The 26,528-nt window shown below is 39.6% G+C and overlaps 2 protein-coding genes across 2 annotated transcripts; both read left to right on the top strand.

The window, feature by feature from the left end:
- Nucleotides 1-747: 747 nt before the first annotated feature.
- rad54b (RAD54 homolog B) lies at nucleotides 748-18,924 on the top strand. The gene is made up of 16 exons (XM_034697876.1): nucleotides 748-903; nucleotides 2,267-2,441; nucleotides 2,563-2,767; nucleotides 12,013-12,252; nucleotides 12,362-12,661; nucleotides 13,958-14,120; nucleotides 14,218-14,443; nucleotides 14,597-14,683; nucleotides 14,787-14,907; nucleotides 15,025-15,164; nucleotides 15,247-15,537; nucleotides 15,702-15,865; nucleotides 15,941-16,202; nucleotides 17,556-17,622; nucleotides 18,147-18,344; nucleotides 18,426-18,924. The coding sequence occupies exons 2-16, from the start codon at nucleotides 2,295-2,297 to the stop codon at nucleotides 18,662-18,664; spliced, it is 2,850 nt and encodes a 949-aa protein (XP_034553767.1). The 5' UTR covers nucleotides 748-903; nucleotides 2,267-2,294; the 3' UTR covers nucleotides 18,665-18,924.
- On the top strand, nucleotides 7,707-11,769 carry LOC117822921 (fibrinogen silencer-binding protein). Its single transcript, XM_034697877.1, has 2 exons — nucleotides 7,707-8,950; nucleotides 9,654-11,769. The coding sequence occupies exons 1-2, from the start codon at nucleotides 8,544-8,546 to the stop codon at nucleotides 10,207-10,209; spliced, it is 963 nt and encodes a 320-aa protein (XP_034553768.1). The 5' UTR covers nucleotides 7,707-8,543; the 3' UTR covers nucleotides 10,210-11,769.
- Nucleotides 18,925-26,528: the final 7,604 nt, after the last annotated feature.

The following is a 26,528-nucleotide window of genomic DNA, read 5'->3' on the forward strand; positions in this document are numbered from 1 at the left end:
TATGTATGTATGTATGTATGTATGTATGTATGTATGTACGTATGTACGTGTATGTATGTATATATATATATATGTGTGTGTGTGTGTGTGTGTGTGTGTGTGTGTGTGTGTGTGTGTGTGTGTATATTGTATAGTTATTTTATTAGTATTATTTTTTGTAAATTTTATAATTATAATTATAATTATAATTATAATTATTATTATTAATAATAATAATAATATAAGACATTGTTAATTGCAAGTGTTCAACACAATTGTCAAATTCTGTCAGAAAAGTTCTAATAAACAAGTTCATAAAATAAAGATAAAAGACAGTAAAACATGTAATGACAATGTTAAGACAATAATAGTATTCATAATTTCTGAGGACCTTGAAAGCTTTGGACTATTATCTTTGACTGTTTTTTAGATAGGCGCTAACGATGCATTTCATTTATTGAAGTAACCGGATTTCTCTTCTTTGGATAAAAAAGGAGACGTGTAAGAATATTTAGCCTAAATAAGTATGATTGGTAATATCCTTTCAAAATAAAAACAGATCTGAAATGATTTTCCTCACCCCTTGATGTCAGTAAAGGGTAAAGTGAGGTCACCCAGAGACGATGTTGGGTACGCTCGATTTAAAACCCAGGGGATGCCGGATGAAGTATGTTCAGTATGTTCAGAGTGAATGTCGCCAGTAAATTACTGCACAGTAGGAAAACTAACGCACCCTATCCGTATTGGCCACACCCACTCTTTGGTGTTCAGCCAATCACAGCCCGAGGTCTGTTCAGCGGGAGAAACGGAACAGAATCAAGAGATCGAAAGAAAGAAAAATAGAAGAAATACGATGTTTTGAAACGTCGATTAAGCGACAGTTTGAGTCGTTTACTGTGTCCGATAAACTTGAATCTCGTTCGGGTATGTATGACAAATGCCATGTTGTATGAAAATACGATATAGTAATATACCGGCTCACTGTTTGGTGCGGGCTTGCTAACTTGCTAACCTGTCATGGTGAGGTTGGTGTGTTTATATTTTCTACATCAGTTAACATGAATGTCCTCTCCTCTTTCTTTACATATCAACAACTTCATGCTTTAGAGCCAAATAAGTTGTTTTCATTTTGTCAACGTGATATAAATGAGGTGGACTGTTTGAGATTGTTTAAGTTAAGAAACGTGTGTCTGTTTGGTACGATACTTTAAGACCCAAGTAGTGTGTCAAAGCTGTCCTCCCTGTAGCTATGACCCATTGAGAGCTATTTTTAAAAGGGATTGTTATTATTATGTTTTGCTTAACAGATTCTGTGCTCAGGATTTAGTTTGAAGTCGAGGTCTGACTTATTTGTAACTAAGGGCAGCTGGTATTTGTTTACTAAAGTTTGAGAGTACAATTGTTGTGCTGCTGGTACAGAATTATACATTTGATTTGTGACTAAGGGAAGCGTTTTTATGTTAATTGTTCACAAACATTTGAAATCACTGTTGTTGAGCTGCTGGTACAAAAGTATACAAGTAAACTAAGGGCAGCCTTTTCATGGTCATTTTTTTTACTGAAGTCTGAAAGCACTTTAGTTGAGCTGCCAAAACAGAATTCTATGTTATATATTTTCTACAAAATTCTGTTGTTAATTTTGGTAAAGCAAACTGTTTTTGTTTTGCCTGAATGCTATATTGCACATAAAAGTTATATTTACATTTTTTCTTAAATATGTGAATAAGGACATATTTTCATGTTTGTGATTCAAGATATTGCATGTTACAAGCCAAAGATGCTGCTTCCTTTTGTTCTTTACAATGCAGTTGTAACTTTCTAGTTCACACATTTCCATTAGTTTAATAAAAGATAATGGAAATAAATGCATTACATTGTTTCTTATCATTACTGTTTTTAAAACACCAAGTGGTGAGTGGTCACACAGTGAGACATGAGAAATGTTGTGAAAAAGCTGAAAAAAAATTGATAATCGTTTTAGTATTGAAGGTGCCTGAAGATTCCCACCCCTAGTGACCTCATTAAAACACAACAGACACTTCTTTATTGTATATCGTCTCAATTCTTTCTGTCTACTTGGTCTAGCTTCATTTTATTAGCAGAGGTGGCCCATTTTTTCTGTGGAACAGGGCATCATGAAGATTTTGACAGTATTTCCTCTCATTTAGCTAGAGCTCCCGCATTTAAGATTCTTGTGTGTTTGCTGAACACACATTTTAATGACATGTTATTATGATGTGACTTTGTATTGTCCTTAAGTGTAGATGTTCCTGCTTTCTGTCTGCAGGTGGAAACAGTGGGCTTCTGGTGAAAGGATGCGTCGCTCAGGAGCTCCAAGCCAACTTTCTGGCAATGCAATGAAAAAGCCTCGTTTTGTGCCCCCTGGAGCATCTCCTGCATGTCCACTCACTGGATCCAAGCCCCTTACTCCTAGACCGGGTTTTGTCAATGCACTTGGAAAGGTAAATAATTCCAAACATCTAAAGTTAATAGCTTGGCATGCTTTTGATGTCCATCATCCTAGTGTGTTGTTCTAAACTCCCATAGATAATGAAGTCTTTTTTTCCCCTTCTAAACCTGCAGGTTCAGAAGAGTCTGGCAACACCAGCTCATAATAAAACCGAGCATGATGTCCAGTCCAACACTGCTCAGCTTGCTCAGCCTGCTCCAGCCTTGTCCAGGGCTCTGGCTCGTGTGCTTGCTGCAAAAGAAAGCAAAGAAAATGAGACTGAGACAGAACATCCTGACACTGGACCTGAAGAGTTCAAAGATGACAACAGTACAGCAGGTAAAGACACAAACATATGCCACAAAGACATAAACTGGTATTGGTCTAAATAGTTTTGTGGCGTTTTAGACATCTATAAACTCTCTTGTGTATATACTTAATATTCAGACGAGAGATTGAGGCTTCACAAGACACATGTCACTGTAATCTGTTCTGAACGATAACATGTTTTTCCAAACTGATGACAGCACATCAAATCTAAAACTGTTTCTGGCTAGTGTTTAATAAACATTTGGTGATGATGTAATGAATATTGCAGTTATATGTTTCCATTGACATTAATATCAGTCATGTTCAGACAGCTGTAGCATAACCCAGGGTATTTTACTATTTCATAAATTAATTAAAAATCCATCTGAAACATGATATTCGCTAAAATAAACATGGTGATTTGGTTGTAATTGGCATGGAATAACAGAATTATATTACTTTTTTTTAACCCAAATTTTGACCTTGATTTTTTTTTCTATTATTTTATTTTATTTTATTTGTATTATAAATAATACTATATTGATAATTACAGGTGGCTGGATAGTATTCCTGAAGTCCTTTGTGGAACCGTTTTACTATGCCAAATATTTATTTAATTCAAGTTAAGCAATTTTGTTTCAATTTGGTATTACTATGGCTTACTGTATTATATAAAATGCAAACAACAACAATCATATATCAGCCATCAGCCTGTCTCTAATTATCTGCTCTGCGTTGGTTTTTGAAGAACCGGTATCAGTAGACCACTAATACAGACTAAGTTTTATTATATAGCAATGTTTTGACCCAGCATGTGTTTTTTTAAGGCAAATACCTACCTAAAAGAAGGAAAAGCATCAACAAAAAACCCATGCATGATAATAAATGAATTGATCACAGTATTAAATGCTTTAATGTCAAGCACCTGGTGGTAGGACTGCTGTTTTAATATGCATAGTTGCATGAGTGAATATTTTTATTTAAATTCCTCCTAATAGAAACGGATATTTTCTTGACCTCCCATTTATCCTCAATGGTGACTGCTGAGTGGGAAAGTGTCCACTAAACAGACCTCCACATAAAATCCTAACCGGCAAACTTTATGATCTTGAATAATTTAGTTAGTTCTGAAGTTTTTTTTTTTTTTACTTTAGATCAATGAACAGGGTCAAATCCAACTACATCTCATTTTTGGGTCCTTGATGTTTGTTGATTGATGTGTCTATTTGAAGTAAATCAGTGGTGTCCAAACTTTTTTCAAAGAGGGCCACATTTGATGTTGTCAGAATACCTCAGGGCCAGTGGCTCCTACTGAGACTTAGGAATCATAAAAGTTATATATGAAATCTCTCTTTAATAACTATTATTTCACATTTTTTCTCAATAAAACAGTAACAAGGTAGTCCTCAGTTCTCCACAAGCTACGTAAACATTAGCAAACATTATCTTCTTCTGGAGGAGAATGTTTTTCCTTAGGGTTGGGCAATGTGGGAAAAATATTGTATCATTATTTTCCTATGGCAGGATCATGATCTGGATTACATCTTTTTGCAATTTATAAGGTTGTATACAATAGGCATATTGTAATCTGTAATACAGTCTTAACCAGTAGATTAAGTAATTTCATTTCTTCTCTGAAAGAAATCAGCAGGCAGCACGAACCCTGCAAAATACAGAAACATGTTGCTGAATGCTCTGTTTTGGGGTTTACATTTCTTCTTGCACATGTTTGACCTTTGTATTTAGATTTTTGGTTTTTTTTGCGATCAAATTTGTATTATTTTCAAAGATATGCAGCACAATGAAACATCAGCTGTATGAGATAGGACAAGGCATATCATAGAGCAAAACAAAGAAAAGATAAATAAAAGAAGGTATGGCGACACCCACCCCACTTCAAAATAGATCTCTATATGATATCAATAGGGAATATGTATTCCAAGTGATAAAGGAAGTAAATGGTGATAATAACAACATTAATAACATGAATATAAATAAAGTAGCAACAACAACAAATGGAGATGGTCAAGAAGTACCGTGATAATGCTCAGCTATTTAGTTATAGATGTTAACCAGGATGAGATAGTGCTTCCTGTGGCTCCGTGCATCTTGGCCACTGAGAGCTCCATAACAATGATATCGAGATACCAATTAAGCCACTGAGACCTTGAGAGAGAATGTGGTGATTTCCACTGTTGAGCCAGCGAGTAATGTTCATTTTTGAGATATAGATATCTTAAGCACAGAAAAGTGCTCAGGAGCAAAATGGTGGGGGTGCAGGACTCTTCACAATCCAAGGTTGTTGTAAGTGTGGAGGTAATCAAATTCCAAAACCAATCAAGAATGGTTAATCAAGAATAATTATTTCAATGAAGCCAGATGTTAGATTTAGGATGTCTGTGGCACACTGTCACAACTTCTGACCACAAAAATAATGAAATTCTGCTCTCTCCAAATGTTCTCTTGGTAACACTTTACAAAAATGGAACAGTTTTCTTAGCAAAATAATGCTTAATTCATGTTGAAGTAATGCATGACTGAGTATCTTTATGAATGAATAATGAATTCCTGTTGTTCACCATGAACTAATGATCCTGTCACTATGACTTCATATAATGACAACATGTTTAACACATCATTAGTTAAGGTATGGTAATTAACAGTTACTTCATACATCAGTTCATATATGTCCAAATTTGCTGGACGTATAAGTTTTTTTTAGGATAATTGCATATGAACAGCCTCCCAGGCTGAATTTTTAAACATCATATTTCTGAGAACAAACTGAATGGTGGACTGCACACATATATGGTTGAGTGAGTGAGTGAGTGAGTGAGTGAGTGAGTGAGTGAGTGAGTGAGTGAGTGAGTGTGTGTGTGTGTGTGTGTGTGTGTGTGTGTGTGTGTGTGTGTGTGTGTGTGTGTGTGTGTGTGTTTATATACTGTTTACTGTATATCATGATCTCAGGTGCCTCCTTTTCAACAAAATATCAGAAAACTGTCCTGATTTGTTTTGCATGTCTGATGAAGACAGACTTCAGTGCCTGTTTACTCACAAAGTGTTCCAGTTTGCTCAGTTTGTGTTAAATGCTGTTCAGCAGCGTAGGAGCACACTCTGTCTGATTTAGTTGCTGTCACTGTCAAATGTCTGAAGTGTACCACTATGCTTTTTAATTACTTTAGGTCATTGTTGGACATGTGCAGTATTGTAACTGCTCTTCTTTCTTCTTTTTTCTTTTTCTTCTTATGTTGTTGCTCCTATTTTGTTTTGTTTTGTAGTAAGTCTTTTTATAAACATGATTTTCACATTTTTTTCACATTTTTTAAGGGTATTTACAGAATGTATCAAAATTTACAGAAAACACATAAACCCCCCCCCCCATATTGGCAGAATATTACACATATAAAACACATACAGAAACTGTAAAAATTAATAAATAAATAGGCGTAACGCTTAAATTGTACATTTTCAGAAGGTTCTAGACAAAACCTTCAAATAAAATAAAATGACATTGAAAATAGTAATAATGATAATAAAATAACAATGATAGTACATGAAAAACTCAAATTTAGCAAAAAATGAAAAAATAGAATAAAATAATTCCTCACATCATAAATATAGAACATGTCATTCTCGCCATCCCATCACAGTTCCAGCACTTCCTCAATGTCAACACTTTTTTAAAATTTAAAAATGTCTCCCAGACATCAATAAACTCAGAAGCCTTCTTCCTTACAACATAAGTAAGTTTTTGAAGAGCTAGACTTGCTGTTAATTCCTTTAACCATGGACCAAGAGAGGGGCAACACACATTCTTCCAATACAATGCAATTAAACGCCTCGCCTGTAACAAACAAAGGTCTATTATTTTCTCTCATTTAGGCAGAGTATGTCTTGTTAGTCTACTTGTAAACTCAACGAAACTGAACTAAACTATATATATATGAAACACGCATCATTGAGTTTGTTCTCAGAAATATGACGTTTCAGAATTCAGCCTGGGAGGCTGTTCATATGCAGTTATCCTCAAAAAAACTCATTTGTCCAGCAAATTTGTTCATATCTGAACTGATGTAGGAAATAACTGTTAATTACCATACCTTAACTAATGATGTATTAAACAACATGTCATTACATGAAGTCATAGTGACAGGATCATTAGTTCATAGAATAGAATAGAATAGAATAGAATAGATTAGATTAGACTGAAATAGAATAGAATAGAATAGATTAGAGTAGAATAGAATAGAATAGAACAGATTAGAATAGATTAGAGTAGAATAGAATAGAATAGAACAGATTAGAATAGATTAGAATAGAAAATAGAATAGAAAATTTGTTCATATCTGAACTGATGTAGGAAGTAACTGTTAATTACCATACCTTAACTAATGATGTATTAAACAACATGTCATTACATGAAGTCATAGTGACAGGATCATTAGTTCGTAGAATAGAATAGAATAGAATAGAATAGAATAGAATAGAAAAATCACATAAAAGTAAGTCATTCGGTGTCCATTAGCTCATCTCCCACACAACAGGAATTAATTATTAATTCATATATAATTCATCATGAGTCATGCATTACTTCAACATGCATTATTTCACTAAGAGAACTGTTCCATATTGTAAAGTGTTACCGTTCTCTTTGTTATTGCGCTTGTCACCCGCGTGTCTTATATGACCGGTGTCCCTACAGAATAAATTTCCTTTATTTCACATCTTGAACAAACCGTGCTACACATCAAGAGTGATGAAGAGTACTCTCGTCCATTCCGCACAGCCTGCCTGTCTCTCAGAGTCTAATAATAACAGACGCACGCTGAAGATGGATGTTAAACCAGGCATGCTGAGGCTGGGTGACAGCAGATCCAGCATTATGTAAATTAGCGTGGTAGTGCCGCGGCAGCAGATTAGTACTGTGCTCGGGATCAGTGAGCTACCGCTACCCCCTCCTCCTGGAGCAACTAGTGCCTGTTCCTCTCATTAAAAACACACTCCCTGCCTCTGACTCTGCACGGTTACCACACCACACATGTATTAGTCTAATAAACTACTGTCCCGGACGCTGAGCGGAGGTTCATCTTGTGATTTTGCAAGAGACGGCAGGTTAGGAAGATAATATCCCTCTGCGGGCATGCGCAGATTGACCCCTCCCCCACGCAGTTAGTTAAGCCAGCGCTATTCCAGTGCGACTTTGCATTTCACTTAAGAAAACCCCTGACCCCTAATAACCGTTGAAACATTGTGTCAAGAGTGTTTTCCTCATTTTCATCACTGCATACAGCCTCTGCTGCTGTCCTTGTGTTATAATATGGAGACTGAGTGGCTGTGCTGTGCTCGGTTTGGGGTTTAGAGAGACCGAGCTGTAAGTAGGTCGGGCTGGGCTTAAGCGGCTTAGCTACGTCAGCCTAAGCTGGGAGGAATTCATCCAAAGCCCTCCGCGGTAGGCGGGGGCCTAAACGAGGCTGGCCTAGTTAAGCCTGATTCTTATTGTGTGCAGCACAGCCTGTTTTTGTTGTGCAACGTAGCTGAGAGGCAACCAAGGAGGAGAGTATGAATCCTTGCACATGTTAGGCAAAGCTTATGTTTTGTTCTGAGAAGAAGAAGAAGAAGAAGAAGAAGAAAAGGGAATTGAGAAATGTGTGGGAGTTTTAACTTTTCACCGTGGATCAAGAGAAGCCAGAAGCAGGGACAAAAAAGACAGGTGGGAAGAGTGAGGAGCCTCAGTATCAAGTGTTAGTGCTGACGGGGGGATGCCCATAAGCCTGGCTTGGTCTGTGTGAGTCCACTATGCTATAGGATGGCATCCAGCTCTGTGTTTCTGTCCAGTATGGTGGGCAAAGCTCGCTCCTCCAACTTCACCCTCTCTGAGAAGCTGGACCTGTTGAAGCTGGTCCGCCCTCACATCCGCATCCTGGAGGAGCACACCAACAAACATGCGGTCATCGTGGACAAGAACAAGTGCTGGGACACTGTGGCCGAGCAGTACAACGCCCTGGGAGGAGACAGACCACATCGCACTGCTCAGGGACTCAGGACCCTTTACAAGAGGCTGAAGGAGTCTGCAAAGCAGGAAGTGATGCAGCGGAGACACGCCCAGCCAGAGTACAGAGCCAGCATCTCTGAGCCAACCAGGAGAATTATGGAGATGATCCCTCACCTGTTTCACCATGTGCCCATTCACGAGAAGGACCAGGCTCTGCGCAGGTACAGTATTAACAAACACAGACACACAGTTAAATGTAGACCTGAAGGAATAACATGGCGGTGAGCCAAGAGTTTAGAGAGCACAGATGTACATAATTAGCTTCAAAACCATTTGATTCATGATACTGATTGAACTGTTAGAGGAGAAGGGATGGGAGGGGCTGAGCTCACGGTGGTAAACCCAATCAGATTACACACACAGCCTGCACATGGCCAGGCTGAACAGAAAAACTCAGCATGTCCTGCCAAAGTTTCCTTTTTTTTTTTTTTTACACACATTCAGAATCTTCAAGCCTTGATTCAATTCATCTTTCAGTTTAGTTTCTAGAAAAACGGAATGTGAAAAACCACAGATCCCTGTGTCATGTAGTGACTTAGTTAATGTTGCAAGAAATCAGAGGGATATATTTTGTATGACTTAGGGGAATTGCAGGAGAAAAAATAGGCCACTGTATTCCAAATCTGTTGCCAGTTAGATTTGAAATTTTGGTTTGAATTAAATGACTGAAGAGCAGCAACACAACCCAAACTTGTTATCCATTATAATATAAAGTATCAAGAAATGTGGTGGACTCTGTGTGATAGTAACCAGCACAGGTTTGTCACCAATTCAAGACTCAACATCTCTAAACAATAACATGTTGATGCTCAATATACACATCATACACTGTCACACTCATTTTTATTCCTCATTTCTTCTCAGATTAATATACAGCAAGCACAGCTCTCCAATCGAGCATCCTGGCAGCAGCTCCTCTCTGGCTGGACTCCAGGATTACTCAGCAGCTGTCCCAAGTATCCCCCACGAGGTGGTCCAGCTGGACCCTGAAGAGGATGTTAAACCACCGCCAGACCTCCCCCTCCTCTCCTCACACACAGGATCAGGGCTGGATGAAGGCCAGGAGCAGGAAGAAGAGCAGGACTTGGGCAGTGTCCACGATTATGAAGCATCCTTGTCTCCCACCCCATCCTCTGTCAACCTCCCCCTCTCCCCCTCGCCCCTGCCCTTGCGGCACGACCTTTACCCAAATGATATCTATCCCCATCATGAGCCTGAAAGGTTTCGCCCTCTGCACCTGGCCAAAGAGGAGCACGAGCTGGTGTTAGCCAATCACAGGAAGGTTGCTGTGTATTTGGAGGAGAAGAGAGAGGGGCTGAAGAGGAAACAGGACCTGGAGGAGGAACTCCTGAAAGCCAAGATCAAAGTTGAGAAACTAAGGGCTGCACGACTGAGACATGGGCTGCCAATTCCTCTATAACAAGCTCGAACACACATGTCTTGGCCACTGTAAGAAAGGGAGAGTCTCTGAGGAATTTACAGTGTGAAGAAAGACCTGAGAGGATATCAGTTTCAACAGAACTTTAATTTCTTTAAAGAAACATAGTGCCTCGTACAGACACTAAACGCCTGTTTGCAATTTGCAGGAAAAGGCTGACTTCTTTTTCCATCAGTCTGCATTTGTGCTCGTCTGTTTGATATGTCTCTTCGTTCTCTGTGTTGACAGAAGTAGCAACAAAACATGTAAATGCCTCTGTTAGAAATACTGTGACAGGCCCAACTAGGCAAAATAAATGTGAAAGTCAAGTCTCTTGAAGGGAATATTAATAGTATTGAATGTGTCATACCGTGATGGTAGTCTTCCCGGCCCCTGTTGAGTATCTATGGGAATTTTAGCTTAGCATTTGTCATCTTTATTGTTCAGGTTTGAAATGACTCCCAACAGCATTTACTGCTGTGATGAGCAGAAGAACTAAGGCTACGTTCACACTGCAAGGCTTAACGCTCAGATCCTTTTTATTGTTTGCCTGTTCACATTACCATCTATAATGTGACCTGTATCCGATTCCAGTGTGAACTGTTTGCGGCTCCGAACTGCCTCGCATGCGCAAAAGAACAGTAACAATGACGTCACATGCAGCTGTTTCACAAGTTCTTTTGATATACTTTCAAACACAGAACGGTTATGGTATGAACCATCATGCTTTGCTTGTATGGAAGTGTCACCCCATATATTTATAAGGTCCCTCCATTGACTTGCTCCATCGTTGCTATCCTCCATTTTTGCAAGGCTACGGCTGCGCAGAATTGTGACGTGTGTCGCTATAAAGTGACGTTAAAGTATCAAATGCGCATCAAATCCACATTGGCTGTTCACACTGACGTCGCATTGAAAAAAAATCTGATCTGTATCTGATTCAGGACCACATATTGAAGTGGTCTAAATCAGATTTGAAAAAATCAGCTTTGGTCCAGATTTGAGTGTTCACACTGCCTCTAAAAAATCACTTGACCCCCCCCAAAAAAATCTGATTTGGGCCACTTTTGCCTGCAGTGTGAACATAGCCTAAGTGTGGGAGTCTACCTCAATTTTGTTGCATTTTCTTTGGTGTACAAAAATGTTAGTTTTTAGGAACTTTGATTAAAAAAACATTAATTCATGAGATATTTCTTTGCAGCACCTAAATTCAAACAAATTAGAGATAGGATGTCAAAGAAAAAGTACTAGCTTGAATCAATAGAAACACCTCTTTAGAAGTTAGAAATGTTGCATTTGCCACGATTGAAGCACAAGTGAAACTGTTACAAAGCCTTAAACACGTGATGCTAATGAGGACAACTGATTTAAGGTACTGAAAATGAATCATATGTTCATGTCAGAATTCTCTTGCTGAATGGAAAAGAAGGGAGATGTGGAGCTGGTTTTGTGATGTTAATGTTATTTAATGTATGTGACTACAACATTGATTGTATTGTAATGTTGGTACACAAGTGTTTGTCCATATGTTTTTTTTATTTCTATAAAAAAAATAAGATTAGTTAACTACTGGTCTTGTCTTTCTTACACATCCATCAAACCTCAGCTGTCAAAATTTCAGCATCCTTTTCTTTATGGGGTTGTTCAACATATGACGAAGATGATACAACGCAAGTATCATCTTCTGTATTCTGGTCTATTGTTTTGCATAGTCTCGGTGCAACAGTGACCTCTGCTGGTGTTTTTGTTAAAGTTATACATGTATGTCTGTCAAGTTTTCACTGTGTGTGTGTTTCTGTGTTGCAGGAGAGAATGGTTTTCGTCCACTGATCTCTAAATCTCCAGAGCCTCCTGTAAGGCAAGCCTCTACCTCTGAAGCTGCAGGCTCTGACTCTGGCTGCAGTCAGGATGGAGCACGTTACTTCAGTGTAATGTGGTGTAAAGCCAGTAAAAAGAAACACAAGCGTTGGGAGGGCGATGCTGTCCTGGTTACAAGAGGACGCACAGCCACACTGAAAGACATGGAGGGGAAAGATATTGGGAAGGGTGAGACAGATAACTGTACATGTCTTCTAAATGAAGGTGCAGTATGAGCCTTCCTCGTATTTTATGTGGTCATGAGTTCAGTGGGTATTCTTTGCATGTTTATTTGCAGGAAGTGGCTACAAGGTGTCTATGCTGGCTTCCCTGTCTGATGGAGAGACCCTGATGATTGGAGGGAAGGAGGTGGAGGTGATGGGGATCATCTCTGCTGAGGATTTTGCCAGGGGGCGTTGTTTTCAAGAGGTCCAGGTAGAGAAAGAAGAGATAAATGCAGGGTCTGGTCCAATACCCTCGCGCCACGTGGGGTCCAAACCATTCTGTCCCCCGACACTTTTGGGAGGAGCAGAACGTCCGGGACCCAAAAGAGAGGGGGAGCAAACCTGCAAGCCTCGACATGACCCACTGGACCCAGGTATCTAGAGTAAATTCTAGACTTTATTTATTAAGTGCTTTACTTGTTTATGTTTTTTGACATGGTCTTTGAATGAGTCCAATTGCACCTCAAACATTTAGAATGATGTGAAAAAGTTCAACAAGTTCCATCAGTTATTTAAGAAAGTGGAATTTTGATATATTTGACCAAAACTGTGATGGTTACGAGTCAGAGCATCTCCAAAACTGCAGCTCTAGTGGGGTGTTCCCAGGCTGTAGTGGTCTATACCTACCAAAAGTTGTCCAAGGAAGCTAAACAGGGTCAGGGGCAGCCAAGGCTCACTGATGTGGGTGCGAAGCAAAACCTGACTTGTGTGATTGGATCCACCAGGGGAGCCACTGAAGCTCACGTTGTTGTCAGAACACGCAGTGCATCACAGTTTGTTGTGTGTGGAGCTGTGGAGCTGTGGAGCTGCAGACCGGTCAGAATGCTGACCCCATGTTCATCGCTACAAGTGCCTGGAATGGACACATGCGCATCAGAACTGGACCACAGAGCAAAGAAAGAAGGGGTCCTGGAGAAATTATACAGAGTTGACTTGGTCTCCAGATTCTCTAGATTTCAATCCAATGGAGTATCTGTGGGATGTGCTGACCACGATATTACTACACTTGATTGGCCTGCTAACTGGCCTGACCTGAACCCGATAGGGAATCAGTCGGACATTTGTCAAGAGGAAGATGAGAGACACACCGTACCAGTGCCACAGACAGATCGCCTCCATGCCACCCTGCACTGATGAAGTCATTTGTGGTAAAGGAGCCCCAACCAAGTATAAAGTGAATAAATGAACAAACTTTTCAGGAGTTGGACATTTCTGTGTTTCAAGTAATTTTTTGAAACATCTTAAGAAATATTGTAATATTTTGAGATATTGGATTTCTGATTTTCATGAGCTATAAGCCATAATCATCAAAATCAAACTAAAGGCGTTAAATGTTGTTAATATACACAAGTATGTAAGTTGACTTTTTAAAATTAGATTACACAAAAACAATTTTTTTCACAACATTCAAATTGATTGTGATGCACCTGAAGAGTAGTAATGTTTTCCTCTAAGAATAACTGTTCTCTGACTTTTATTTTTAAATGTTGTTGTTTGTTCCTCTTTGACTTTGTAACTGTTTTTTGAAAATTCCTGGAGTTGGAAAAGAAAATCCCAAATTAGTCCCAATTTGCATTTTTGACAATTTTTGCATGTTTTTACATTTTTTATTGTCAAACATTGAGGATATATTTTGATATCTATAATCAGCAGCTCTGTCTTTATTTCAGGTGCCCTGGTGATGCCTCGTCCATCCCCTAACCATCAGTGGTCTAATAACAAGTCAGGGCTTCCTGTGGTTGATGTTGTCATTGACCCACACCTGACCCATCACCTGCGACCCCATCAGAGGGACGGTCTGCTCTTTCTGTATGAGTGTGCCATGGGTATGAGGTAATGCAGCTGTTTTAGCCCCACAGCAGGAAAAGTACTGACAGCCAGCATTAGGCTTCTTGATCGTTACTGATGTGCTAAATTGTGTTTACCTCAGAGCTGTGGGGCGTTACGGGGCGATTCTGGCTGATGAGATGGGTCTGGGAAAGACCCTTCAGAGCGTTGCACTGTCTTGGACTTTGCTCAAACAAGGACCGTACGGGGGGAAAGCGGTTGCTAAGCGAGTCCTTGTGGTCACTCCGGGCAGCCTCGTACAGAACTGGGGCGCAGAGTTTCACAAGTGGCTGGGCCGTGAGAGGATCAGCATTTTCACTGTGGATCAGGTGAGGAAAGAATGGCAGTATTTATTATATTAAAAAAAATGTTAAGCATCTTGATGGTCACAGAAATAAAAAAAAAAAAGGAGTATCAGAAGTTTCAGTTTCATTCAATATAACGTAAGTAAAGCCACTGAAATGCATTCTTTAATGACGTAGGATCACAGGATAGAGCAGTTCATCTTATCCCCTCTGCACAGCGTTCTTGTGATCAGCTATGAAATGCTGCTTCGCTGCCTGGAGCAGGTATGTTTGCCTCATATCTTGCTTTTTAGTATTCATGTTATTAGTAAAGCAGCTTCTCTCACCATATTAATAAGTTCTAGTATCTTTTTTTTCTTGTTTTCAGGTTCAAAAAGTCGAGTTTGGTCTCATAATTTGTGATGAGGGCCACAGATTAAAGAACAGCAACATCAAAACGTCCTCGGCACTATGCAGCCTGAGCTGTAGTCGCAGAATCATACTAACAGGTAGACATGTACATGGAAGGAAGATGTTTGAAATCACCTGTTTAGTGTGTGAGTAACATAACGTTTTTTTTGTAAAGGTTTTAAAAGAAAGAAAATGAAAATTCTCTTTTTATGAAGGCACCCCAGTACAGAACGACCTGCAGGAGTTTTATGCGATCATCGAGTTTGTCAACCCAGGGATTCTTGGCTCCTCAACCGGGTACAGGAAAGTGTATGAGGAACCCATTCTACGCTCAAGACAGCCCTCCTGCACAGAGGTAATGCTGTCTCCATTCCCCCTAACCTTGCAATGTTGCCACCAAAGCTTTATTTCTAACCTGGTGATCTCAAATCCGACAGGAAGAGAGAGTTTTGGGAGAAGAGCGAGCAGCAGAGCTCTCTCGCCTCACTGGTATGTTCATCCTGAGACGGACCCAGGAGATCATCAACCGCTACCTGCCCCCTCGTCTGGACTGGACGTTGTTCTGTGAACCCTCCGCTTTGCAACTAGAGCTGTACGAGCATCTCCTCTGCCAACGAGTCTTCAGAGCGTGTCTTCAAGGAACGACGCAGACTCACACACACCTGGCCTGCATCACTGCTCTGAAGAAGCTCTGTAACCACCCCGGTCTGCTCTACTCTACTGTCAAGGTAAAGTTTTTTAATGAGTCATCAGGGCTGTGAAACTTCTGTTGATATATCTTATATGATCTTTTTTTATGAGGTGTTATCTTACATTAGTTGGTAAAGCAGTCAGTCTGAAGTGATATAAGTGGTCAGAGTTTTGGCTAACTGCTCTGTGTTATTTTTTATAGGAAAAAACAGATGGTGATTCATTGGAGGGCTCCCCGTACGAAGGCTTGGCAGAGCTCTTCCCAGAATCCTACTCTGCCGGTGGATTTAGCACGGAAGACTCTGGGAAACTCCTGGTTCTGTTCGACCTGCTGACTGCCGTCAGACAGCTCAGCCCTTCAGACAGGTGAATGTGGGCATGTGTTTGCATTTGCATGCTTGTTTTTCATTCCATGCTAACAACATATCTGCTCTCCCTCAGGGTGGTCGTTGTGTCCAATTATACTAAGACACTTGACCTGCTGCAGGACTTATGCGCACACCTGAACTACACTTTCTGCAGACTTGATGGGCAGACCCCGACCAATCAGAGACAGCGGCTGGTCGACAGTTTCAACAGTCCTTACTCAAACAGCTTCCTGTTTCTGCTAAGCTCCAAAGCAGGCGGAGTGGGGCTCAATCTGATTGGTGCCTCTCATCTTGTACTGTATGATATTGACTGGAACCCAGCCAATGACATTCAGGTGGGACACTCTCTTAGGATTTTTATGAGGTTTTCAAAAGTCTGTTAAATTCAAGCAAACACTGGTGTGCACTGTGGATAAAACTCCAGTGTCGTCTAAAAAGCAAACAGACAGAGGCTGCCTTTTACAGATCAGAGTCTTGGTCCATTTTCAGTCCAGCTGATGCAGTCTGTCATGATCTGAAAGCAGATGATTCACAGGAGTTTCATGAAAGATGATATTTGATACACAGGAGCTTCAAACTTGAACTTTGCATGATATCTACAGTATTTCCTTTGATAATTAAATTAATAAGTTCACATGTCACATGTTGAATGTATTTTCTGTCACCAACCCTATCTAGAGCAGGGGTTCCCAAACCTTTCAGCCCGCGACCCCCAAAATATAGGTGCCAAAGACTTGCGACCCCAACTGTCCCTCAAAGTGATTCAATGTGGCTTCATTTAGCTGGTCTGGAGAAAATGAGCCTACCTATATGAACATGTGTCTATGTTTCCTGTGCTGTTATGAATTAACCTACTGCTACCGATGCTTTTGATAATTACCTGATCACTAACCCGAAACTTAGGAGTCATCTGGCTAAAAGAAAGGCAGAAAACTCGTTACATTTTCTATTTTCAAGGTTTTATTTCAAGTTTAGCTACTATTTTTGTCAATATTTTTTACTATAATGTGTTTTTTAAAATAACTTTTGTTATTCAACTCTTTTTTATTGCTTTTTTTTTTGTATTTCTTTGTTCACCACAAGTAAAAAATTATATATAAGTAATACAAAACCAACAAAGAGAAGAAAAACTGAATAATACAAAAAAAATCCCCAAATTATAATAAAGAAATAATAATAATAAACAATACAAAGAAGAAGGAAGATAAACATAATAAAACAAGGTAAATAAACAAAATAAATAATAATAAATATTTTTAGATAACTTAAAAAAAAATCATTCCGGAAGACATCTCACGACCCCCCAATTGTGTCTCGCGACCCCCCCAGGGGGTCCTGACCCACACTTTGGGAACCCATGATCTAGAGGAACCAGATAAGGCAAACATAGCATGGCTTTTTTTTCCTTTCTTTTTCGTGCCATCAGAGGAAACAAATATAATCATCACTGTTGTCACTGGAGATCAGTTTTCTCACATGATGATGTCACTAAAACTGTCCAGTCAATGAACACTTGGTTCAAAGCTATTTTTCTTTCCTCTACCTGCACCTCATTAGTCAAACTACAGGTGTGAGAGCATTGCAGATTACGTCACACTCATCATTACATGTGTGTCCACCAGATGGTGCTGTGTACATGTGCGTCTTTTTTTCCCTGCCTTCATCTTGTCTTTCTCTGTTGTGTCCAGGCCATGGCTCGGGTGTGGAGAGATGGGCAGAAGAAAACTGTGCACATCTATCGTCTCCTCACTGCAGGTCAGAATATAAAACCCAGCATTAAGATTAGTTGTTCATATTGACGCAGGTTGGAACACCAAATAGAAAATAATACACTAAAAGACTAAGCAATAATGTTATAATCATACGCTTAATTTTAAATCTGTTTCATTTCAAGGTCGCAAACAGGATCAAACTATTTGAAAACAGTGAAATTGTAAAAAAAAGTTTTCTTTTATTTATTTTTTGATTAACTCATTATATTCATAAAACACCTTTCTATCAAGGACAGTTATAAAAGATGCTAATGATTTGGCCTTTGCACATGATCTGCAACGACTGACTTCTCTGAATCCCTGGCACAAAGAAGATCAATAAATCCTTCATTTGTTTTGGAGCTTGGCCATTTAATGCATTACAAGCTGTCAATACAGTTTTCAAATCAATACAGTGACGCCGACAGCCTGTGGATGTAGGCTACCACTGGAGTTGTGTCCCGGCTGTTGTGTATTTCACTATAAAACCAATGTGAATTTTTGTGTCTTGGTTGTATTTTCTCACAGGCACCATTGAGGAGAGGATATTCCAGAGACAGGTGTCTAAACAGGGGCTTTCTGGGACAGTGGTTGACCTGGGTAAAGGGGCGGAGCACTGCAGCTTCTCCACCAGTGAGCTTCGAGATCTCTTCAGCCTGACAGACACACCCTCTCTGACACACGACCTGCTTAACTGCGGCTGCAGCATGGACGGATCACTCCAGGGTAGGCTCACACAGAACAATTATAATTGTGTTTGCTGTTATTGAGACATTCATTTTTGAATTCCCCCCTCTTTGTTCTCAGCTGTCGAAGAAGAGAACGTGGAGCAAGTCTCTGATAGGCCTTGCCAGCTTGGTCGCCAGGGAGACCGCAGTGGATCAGTGCAGAAGCCCCTCAGCATGTCAGAGCTTATGCAGTGGAGACATTTCTCTGGTGACACACACACCTTCTCAGACCCTTACCTCGATCAGGCACGAAACCACATCACCTTTGCCTTCCAGACCACTATTTCTGACACAGCTCAGTCAACAAACACCGGATGATTCTCTTAGTAACACATGACTCTCACACATGTTGGTGAGTTGTCTTCTACATGTTTATCTTCAGGCTCTCTGGGCTTTGTCCAAAGCCTGAATACAACATATAACTAAAAGAACATCAACACGGTTTCAAACTGTTTTAAGGGATGTTCTTTGTGAGACTTTGTATCCTTTCTTCAACATTTTCTCTGTTCATTCAAAGGAATTTACTGTAAGATGACATTAAATAAATAAACTCAAAATTATTATGGGTAAGAAACAGACCTTTAATGAGTTGAACACTTTCATTCATTTTGTTTAATTGTTTATTGAGTTGGGACAATGCACATTGATCAACATTAATGCATTGAGCATCAATGTAAATGCGCCGGACTTAGAACAGATGCTAAATTAAATCGATAGTCCCAAGGCACAACACAGACACAGTAAGACTTTAAAACCTCAAAACTACAAGTCATAGGATAAACAATTACAAAACAAAACACAGACAGACAAATCAAGACTAACAAAACACAGGCAGACAAATCAAGACTAACAAAACACAGGCAGACAAAATAAAGATTAACAAAACACAAGCAGACAAAATCATGACTAACAAAACACAGGCAGACAATATCAAGACCAACAAAACACAGGCAGACAGAATCAAGACTAGAAAAACAGGCAGACAGAATAAAGATTAACAAAACACAAGCAGACAAAATCAAGACTAACAAAACAAAGGAGGACAAAATCATGACTAACAAAACAAAGGAAGACAAAATCATGACTAACAAAACACAGGCAGACAATATCAAGACCAACAAAACACAGGCAGACAATATCAAGACCAACAAAACACAGGCAGACAATATCAAGACCAACAAAACACAGGCAGACAATATCAAGACCAACAAAACACGGGCAGACAATATCAAGACCAACAAAACACAGGCAGACAATATCAAGACCAACAAAACACAGGCAGACAATATCAAGACCAACAAAACACAGGCAGACAATATCAAGACCAACAAAACACAGGCAGACAATATCAAGACCAACAAAACACAGGCAGACAATATCAAGACCAACAAAACACAGGCAGACAATATCAAGACCAACAAAACACAGGCATACAAATCAAGACCAACAAAACACAGGCAGACAATATCAAGACCAACAAAACACGGGCAGACAATATCAAGACCAACAAAACACAGGCATACAAATCAAGACCAGCAAAACACAGGCAGACAAAATCAAGACTAGGAAAACACAGGCAGACAGAATCAAGACTAGGAAAACACAGGCAGACAATATCAAGACTAACAAAACACAGGCAGACAGAATCAACACAGTTAAAAAGATCAATTAACAAAAAGCCCCGCTTGTTATTCTATGTTCAGAGGAGTGTATAAATGTGACAGATTTTAGGTGTCTGTCTCTCAGGTATGTGTTATATCCACATACTATAGATAACCGTGCAGAGAAGCACCTCTGTGTCCTTCTAGAGTAGTATTTAGATTCTAAAATAGTCCCTGTAGTACTTGAGCAGGTTTAGGAGACATAGAACCTGGGTGGTGGAGAATCTGCGTCTATTAAATTAAGTTTCCAGCTGTAGAAACAATGGAACCATTATCAAGCCTTTATTCTTGGCTTTTGTGAATTATTGTCACAACTTATGAATCTGATGTAGGACTTTGTGCGTAAGTGTTGAGTGAATCTGCTGGGGTCCCCAATGTGGGCCAAACTCCAATCTGTTCAGTCTGTTAGTTTGGATAACACTGGTCTGTTCATGCTCTTCAACACAAAGCTGCTGCGTGGGAGTTAAGGAGATGTGTGTATGTGTGTATGTGTGTGTGTGTGTGTGCACGCCCTGAATGCACATATGATTTGTGTTCCTGTCTGTCAGTTTGACTACAATACAAAGTGTCTTTACATAAACAGAATAATTATTATTTATTGCACGATCACCCCCCTGCGGGATTGTTAAGAAACTGTTGTATAAGAAATGGGTTTCTGGGATGTTAAGCAAGGCCTTTGTACATATGACAGGCGCTCTGCATCCTGTCAGTGTGTGTATGTGTGTGTTTGGTGTGAGTGGCAGAATGACAATGATGGAAAACACCTGTTGTTTTTCAGTGATCACATTTTAAATCTGTCCTCTGTGTTGCTCCTTTATATTCAAAGTCTGCTCTTTTCAGCTTCAAGAGAACCTCACATGACACTTGATGTTATGACTCTGCAGAGTCTGTTGGATTCAATCAGGACTCTGTAAGGTTTTCAGTTTCGGACAGAATAATCAGGACATGACATTTCATATAATATGATCGGGATCAGGGCACACCAATTGGTCTATAAATTCAGTTAAAAATATACATTTCAAAATAATGATATTCCTTTAGACTTCTTTTAAAGGAACTTGATGTATTTTAAAATATGTTCTTGATGTTGCCTTGTGTGATTTTATGACCTTGTTTTATTTTGCTTCCCATGTAAAGCACTTTGTAACTTGCTCTTTAAATAGTGTTCCATAAATACAGTTATTAATACTAGCATTAACATTAATATTAATATCAACATTAACATTAACATTAACATTAATATTAATATTGATATTGATATTATAATATTACAACCTAAGATTCATTGATATTTTCCTCCTCCATGTCAGCCAAAATCATTTCACTTTGGGACATGGACTCTCAAAAAAATTACAAGATGAGTAATAGGCTCCGTAATGGAAGCAATACTGCCAAATCTCCACTGATGGTCTTATTTCTATTGTGCATGGCATATGCCAGGGGTTCCCAAACTTTTCAGCCTGCGACCCCCAAAATATAGGTGACAAAGACTTGCAACCCCCACTGTCCCTCAAAGTGATTTAATGTGGCTTCATTTAGCTGGTCTGCAGAAAATGACCCTACCTATATGAGCATGTGTCTGTTTCCTGTGCTGTTATGAATTAACCTACTGCTCCTGATGCTTTTGATAATTAACTGTTCACTTACCCCAAACTTAGGAGTCATCTGGCAACAAGAAAGGCAGAAAACTCATTACATTTTACATTTTCAAGGTTTTATTTCAAGTTTAGCTACTATTTTTGTCAATATTTTTTACTATAAATGTGTAAAATTGACTATTTTTAGATAATTTTTGGCATTCAATTTTTTATTGCATTTGTTTAGTATTTCTTTGTCCGCCACAAGTTAACAAATTATACATAAGTAATACAAAACCAACAAAAAGATAAGAAAAAATACAAAAATAATAGTAAGAATTAACAGTACAAACAAAAAGGAAGATCAACATAAGGAAAAGAAGTTAAATAAACAAAAATAAATTATTATAATGAGAAACATTTTGAGATAGCTTAATAAAAACATTCTGGTAGACATCTCACAACCCCACATTTGTGTCTCGTGACCACCCAGGGGGTCCCGACCGACACTTTGGGAACCCCTGGCATATGCTGTAACAAGTTTAATTCAAATATCAAAACTTTCAAATCACACCACCCACATTTGGAATCATCAAACAGCACCATAAAGTGTACATGAACTCAATGAAAGTCTGGAGTGAATATGCTAAGCTATTTAATTGTGTTAGTGAGAACTCTGATCTGCTGGTGAGGCTAAACCATGAGTCATGGGGTCACCAAAGTCTTAAGGATTCATTTTCTGTGGGACATGAAAGTCTGTATACACTGCTATGAAAATCCATCTAGTAGTTGTTATTTGAATCCTAGTCTGAAATGTTGGACCCGTGAACAGACAGGCAAATCCATTTCCTTAGCTTTGACATGAGCGTGTTTGAAAATGTAAATAGTCTCTTTTCCATATTAGGTCCTGGCAAGGAAATGCCTTGTTTCAGACTGTGACAGAAACCAGTGGTGGCTTAGCAACTGTCACCCAAGCAACTTATTACAGCTAATGCTCTGACCTGGCTTTGGTCATGTAAGATACTGTTTGTTTTTTCACAGCGATCACATTTTGTGGCCCAGCGCTTCGGTATCGGACACGTGTTTGGTAGACGAGTGTCACTCGTCCAAGTGGGATATTGATCCAAATCAGTTCTCTTACAGTCTCAGAGGCCATGTGACGGAGGCTGCATGAGATGGAATTTGTCTGTCTGCGTAAAGCTCTTACTGGCCGCGCTGCCAATCCCTCTTTTTAAGCCGTGCGTTCGAGCCCAACAGCTCGAAAAGCAGGCGTATGGATTGAATGAATGACTTTCCAGTGCTGGAGGGGGGGAAAGAGATACAGCTGTTTTGATGGAGAGGCTGAATCACAGATTTATTCAGTGTGATCCCAGGACCTCTGTGGAACATCTGAATGTGCTGTTGAGGCTGTACGGCCCATCCTCGGGCATTAACATTCACTGAGGTCAGAGCTCTCATATTTCATTCATCATCTCCAAACTGAAGCCATTGATGTTCAAGCTGAGCATGCTTCTAAGAGGAGTATTGAGATACTTGTGCATCCATTCATGTAGTAGACCCAGTTAGCCCTTTACAGGCTTTCTGTACATTTGGGATTAGAGTGAAACATTATGTTTCTGTTCCCTAAACACACCTTATTTTGTCTCTTCTAGTCTCAAAATGTAATACTTTGATGCTCTAAAGCAGCATTTATTGTATATAAGCTGCCATACAAAGTACTGCTTCTTTGTAATCTTATGTTATCTACATTGCCGGTATTATTTGAATTGTCCTCCTTGACCTGTCTCTGCAGTGGTCTGTGCTACTGAGCTCTTGAAATACATCCTCAAGGCTTTGGTTATGTGTATACTATACCTCTTTGTCCCACATTTGAAACAAAAGAAATGAAAGGCACTAAAAGTAGGTCAGTGGAGCTGAAACATCAAGGAAAAAAAAAAAAACCCCAACCATTTACTAATTTTCAATACACAACAGCCTTCACTCATTATCCAGAAAACTTCTCAAAATTGTGACTGGCTGCTAATGAAAAAATGAACTCTGGGTTTTCATTAATTTGTTTAATAATGTTCAGCTTTAATACAAAATTACATTAATTTAAATGCATCCCTCATTTACATTCTTCTTTGGAGAGATTTTGTTTGATCATTTAACCTGTGCTTAAACAGGAGAAACTCACTGAGATTGAATATATGCTGTGGTCAAGACAGTCAGAAGAACAGATTACAAGTATCATTAATAATAATAATTATATAATAATAACTGGTATTCATACAGTGCCTTTCAAGAAACCCAAGGTCACTTCACAGGGCCAGGTAGGGGGTCTGGGGGGTAGGTGGGGATAACACTATCTAACGGGGAAAGGCCTTGAGGAAGAAGTGTGTTTTGACTGCTTTCTTAAAAGTGTCCAGGGTTGGGGCGCTGCGGATGTCGGGAGGGAGAGAGTTCCACAGAGTGGGGGCTGCCACACTGAATGCTCTGTCCCCAAAAATCCGCAGCTTAGTCCGGGGGATGGAGAGGAGACCCAGGTCTGAAGACTGTAGGTTCCGGGATGGAGTGTGTTGGTGGAGGAGGTCAGACAGGTATTGGGGGGCCAGAGCATGCAGGGATTTGTTGGTTGAGGAGGAGGAGTATCAGACAAAGAGAAACCATACATGCACATATACTACAAGAGATGATAATAATACATTTTAAAAACATATCGAAGCATCTGGCATGTTGGATCTTGACAATTAAAATCACTTGACCCAGGCAGCTGGTCGACCTCATGCCTTGATGTCCCTGGCAAAAAGAGAATTGCTGAATGAAATATAGATAAAGCACGATAAAGTGCCAACCTGGGTCCCCTTCTACTGGCCAAAAAGTGCCCCTCTTTGCCCTAAAACATTGATCAAACTAAATGAAGTGCCCACCAAGGTAAATGATAAATGTATTTTATTTATTTAGCTCTTTCTCTCATCTTTCTGACCATTCAAAGAACTAAATGTCACATTCATGCCACATTCATGCCACATGCCACATTCATACACTGATGGAAGTGGCTGCTATTTCAAGTACCCATCTGTATTAACTAATCCCATTCAAACACACTCACACACCGCTGGCTGTGCCACCTGGTACAATTTGGGGTTCAGTGTCTCCAATCTGTCCCAAGGACACTTTGGAATGAGCACTGCGGGAGCTGGGATTGATTGCCAACCTTCTGATGACGAGCTGACCGACTCTTCCACTTAGCCACAGCAGGTCTTCTAGGGGCGACTATGATACAACATCCTCTATGATTCTCTGTAAATAGGGGAAATGCAATGATGACGCCTCTCATGTGCCTTTCCATTGAAGGAAACTTGATACAGTGTCACTTAGTGTGCCCTACATGCTAGGCAACGGTCAGACAGTCTGGGTCCCTCACTGTTGGATGGACTGTGCGCAGTATAGTTAGGTTTTCAAGCAGTGTATTGACCAAATTTTCACTGAGCCAAATAGTTTGGGTATAGTATTTTCTGCTCAATGAGCTGTTGTGTCCGCTGTCCTAGAAGTCTGAGCGTTGGTTGGCTTGATTGTTATATTGTGAAACCCCTGAGCTCTATAAAGTTTCCATTACAAAAAACAAAAAATGTAATAAATCAAATCCAGCTCAGCAAAGGTTTCATCTAGATTGTGTAGTTTCATGCTGACCCCTTCAGAAAAAGACAGCTATTTCAGATATTCTACCCAAACCTTAACTGTCTGGTTTTATGAGACAGCACATGTAACAATAAGCAAAAGAAAGAGACAAAAAGAGGTCACTTTAAAGTCTTGTCTATCGCCATCAGAATGACCCTGCTGTTCAGCATTCAGCCTGAGCACTGAACTCCCCTCCCTCTACCCATTCATCCATCCATCCATCAAGCCACCCTCCTCCTGACTCTGGACCTGCTCCAGCACTTAACAAGGATTTAATGTCGCCCAATCATCTGTCAGGCAGATCAGATCAGAGCTGTAATACACAGCAGCAGGTCCCGCCGATGAGGCCACAACCAGATAGAGAAAGAGTCCTGAAAAACAACGAGAAAAAGCAGCATAATCCCACAATCAGCATAATAACTGTCCTTTGTAAACAAAGAGCGCTTTGGCAAATGAAAATCTGATGTTTAGAGTATGTGATGTGATGTGATGCATGGTCTCTAAGGACATTCATCTTTAGATGGATCATTCACAAAATACCAATTGGTGGATTCCAGCCCACTAACAATATGCTGCTGCAGTTGACTGAAGACCTCAGGCTGACATGCTAAGCCTCTTATTGAGCTTTTATTCACTAATTCCTTATGGGAAGCTATGTTTAGATATGCTTTTCCAATACTGAACAGGAAGAACTGTGGATGTCACTCATTCCTGATAACATTGTTTTAGCTCCTACATACATTAAAGCTAAACTATCTGCCAACACACACCTAGGGTGTGTTTGTTTGATATAAAACTGTCTTATCAGATTTTAGACACACCTTGTATCTTACCCTTTCGTCTGTCTCACACTGATACATTCATTTCAGTGTTGGCAAGAAGAGAAAACACCTGTGTCTCTTGGAAGTGTTGAAGTTGTGTGGTGCATCCTGAATGAATTACTTGTTTTTAATGATCTTTTATCTAGCAGAGAGTTAGAGTGATTAATGCAGGTGAGGGATAGTTAAGTGAATTTAAAAAATATATATCAGTGAAATGCTGCTGCTCAAATGTTATAGCACATGTGTGTCAGGTTAAAGTGCATTATGGGATAAATTGGGATTTTATAATAATGTATGCTGTCTTTAGTGGTCCCAGATGCAATCTAGCAAATCTGTTAATCATCCTGAAGGTTGGACGGACTGCAGCAGAAGTTTTTAACAGTTATCTGATTTGGTTTGCTCCTTTCCAGAGGTCATGCTAATATTTGCAAATAATTTGATCTGTTCTATAACTACTAATTTT

This window comes from Notolabrus celidotus, chromosome 12 (assembly GCF_009762535.1).
Source record: "Notolabrus celidotus isolate fNotCel1 chromosome 12, fNotCel1.pri, whole genome shotgun sequence".
Taxonomy (NCBI): Eukaryota; Metazoa; Chordata; class Actinopteri; order Labriformes; family Labridae; genus Notolabrus; species Notolabrus celidotus.